The 2,277-nt window shown below is 64.1% G+C and overlaps 2 protein-coding genes across 2 annotated transcripts in view; both read right to left on the minus strand.

Annotated features, from left to right (window-relative positions):
- Positions 1-6: 6 nt before the first annotated feature.
- On the minus strand, positions 7-829 carry MNEG_1680 (YVTN beta-propeller repeat-containing protein; the record flags this gene model as incomplete). The annotated part of the gene is made up of 3 exons (XM_014049842.1): positions 7-72; positions 144-403; positions 454-829. 3 exons carry the CDS (start codon positions 827-829, stop codon positions 7-9), a joined length of 702 nt encoding a protein of 233 aa, XP_013905296.1.
- Positions 830-1,947: 1,118 nt separating this feature from the next.
- Positions 1,948-2,277, minus strand: part of MNEG_1681 (hypothetical protein) — a gene marked incomplete at both ends in the record, with an annotated part of 1,779 nt that continues 1,449 nt past the window's right edge. Inside the window, one exon of the mRNA XM_014049843.1 lies at positions 1,948-2,008. Within this exon, the coding sequence (XP_013905297.1) occupies positions 1,948-2,008 (61 nt within the window). The remainder of the gene's footprint in view (positions 2,009-2,277) is intronic.

Raw genomic sequence — 2,277 nt, forward strand, 5'->3', positions numbered from 1 at the left:
GGTGCATCAGCAGAACGGGACCGGCAGGAAGACGTGCGCCAGCGTTGCCACATCCACAGGCGAGCGCTGTCGCTGCCTGTGTGGCAGCTGCGTGCCGTCGCTCGCGCCGCGCCGCGCGCCCCACCCCCGCCCACCCCGCGCACCGTGATCTTGGCGATTGTCTGGTATGTGGTGGCGCTGAGGACCTGTATGAAGTCCTCCCCCCTGATGCTGACCCACACCTCGGTGCCGGCCTTGTTGTAGAAGGCCTCGTGGGGGGCGCGCCCCACATAGGTGGTGGCCTTGACCCTGTTGGTGGCCGTGTCTGCGGCGGGGCCGGATTCGAGGGCGGCGGCGGCGAGGGTGTGGCTGAGCAGGGCCGGGCGGCAGGGGGCCTCTGCCGGCGCGGCGGGTCGGGCCGGCACTGCGCTGCGGGGGCGAGAGCCTCCCAGATGTTTCAAGGTTCGCACCTACCTATGAAGATGACCGAATTGCTGGCCACGGCGACGGCGACGACGGTCCTGCCGTCTGGTGAGTACCCGATGCCGTGGACCAGGGAATTGGCGATATATGTGGCGCCCAGCGTCGCCGGCAGGATGCCGCCCAGGGTGATGACGCCCAGGAGCTTCCCGGCCGCGGGGTCAATGACTGACAGGGTATTGCTGGTCTGGCAGGTCGCGTAGACGCGGTCGCGGCCAGAGATGGGCACGTCGCGCGCCGATGCCGCCAGCGGCGCCTGGCCGGCAGCAGCGGGGCGCACGCAGGCGGCAAGCGCGGCCGCGGCGGCGAGGGCCAGCAGCAGGTGGGCGCGCGGCGCGTGCTTGGCCATTGGTCGGCTGAATGGGCGCATGCGGACCGTCGGTCCTGGGGTAAAACGGTACGCAGTGGCTGGCTGTGGGGGCACTCTGCTCCCAGTGGCTGGCCTGGACACGGTCGCGCTGAGTATGAAGCGATGCGCACGGCTATTTTTCGATCAACTGCGTATTGGTTATTGAGTCTGGGGGGTAATACGGGGACCTACACCTCACACAACGAGCATGATCGCCGTGACCAATGCTCAATTGCTCATCTCGCTCATGCAGTGTGACCACCACGAAGTTGCGTCCCAAGCGATATTGAAACCAAGAAAGCCCCCGACGCTCAATAGGGTTATCATCGTTTCGTGTATGAGGCGCCCGCTGCTTGAAGCAAGCCCCATGTTTGGTGTATGGCAGTGTCGCTTTTCCTGTGCGCCCTGGGAAAGTTGCGGCTCCTCGCCATCCACCTGCTGTGCAAGCACGCAGGATCAGCGGCTAGGCACAGGATGTGGCAACGGCTTGCTGTGGCTGCACGCAATGGACAGCCAAAGCTGTCACTTTGTGTGTTGTCCCGAACACGCTGCGCCGGCTGAGACCACCGCCTGCAAACAGTACAAGCATCGTGTTTACAGGTCAGCTTTGCTGATTGTATGATCAAAATACGCACCAGATGCCGGGGCGTGACTACAGTACTATTCAAAACAAGACGCAATAGTTGCAGCGCCATGACCGGTCAACACACATACCGCACAGGTGCACACCCATGCACATACAAAACATGACCACTCAAAAACACAAAAACAGCGCCGCCACTGCAGTCGCGGCGTCGCCCATGGTTAACTGCCTGGTGGCACCTTGAGGCGTCGCCAGGCCAGATCAGCGGGCCTGTCCCATGTGGACTCCCTGGCGCGGGAGTGCGGATGGGAATCACGGATGATGACGAGACCAGGGATAAGAATGTCGAGGGGAGCAGGCATAGAAGATCTCAAGAGGAGGCAGGCCTGCGCACACGCGCCTGGTGTGGACGGTGAACGGAGCCCCGGGAGCGCGGGCGAGGTGCGGGGCACGCCCTGCGAGCGTGCGGCCGAGGCGCATCCCACCGGCCTCGCTGGGACAGGCGGCAGAATGTGTCATACTGCGCGGGTCTCACGGGCCCCCCTTCTGCAATTGCTCACAGAGTCTCTTGATTGTGGAAGTACGGCCGCTGCAGGTCCTCGCTCCAAAACTCGACCCTGTTGAGGGGACAGTTGGCAGTCAAGGGCGGGTAGGGGAGGGGTGAGTTGGGCGCGTGTGGGAGGGGGGCAAGGCTGTGGACGCCTTTGGGAATAAGGAGGACTCCCACATTTTGCCAATGACGGAGAGTGGCCGGCCGCCTCCCTGACTGCTGGGCCTGTTCTCACCGCCCTGCCGATTGCCCCTGGCCTCCCCCTGCCTCTCGCGGCCACCACGCCCTGCGCGTCCCCGGAAAGCTCCCCTGTTCCCGACATACACAGTTGCATGT

The sequence above is a fragment of the Monoraphidium neglectum genome (genome assembly GCF_000611645.1).
Source record: "Monoraphidium neglectum strain SAG 48.87 unplaced genomic scaffold scaffold00174, whole genome shotgun sequence".
Taxonomy (NCBI): Eukaryota; Viridiplantae; Chlorophyta; class Chlorophyceae; order Sphaeropleales; family Selenastraceae; genus Monoraphidium; species Monoraphidium neglectum.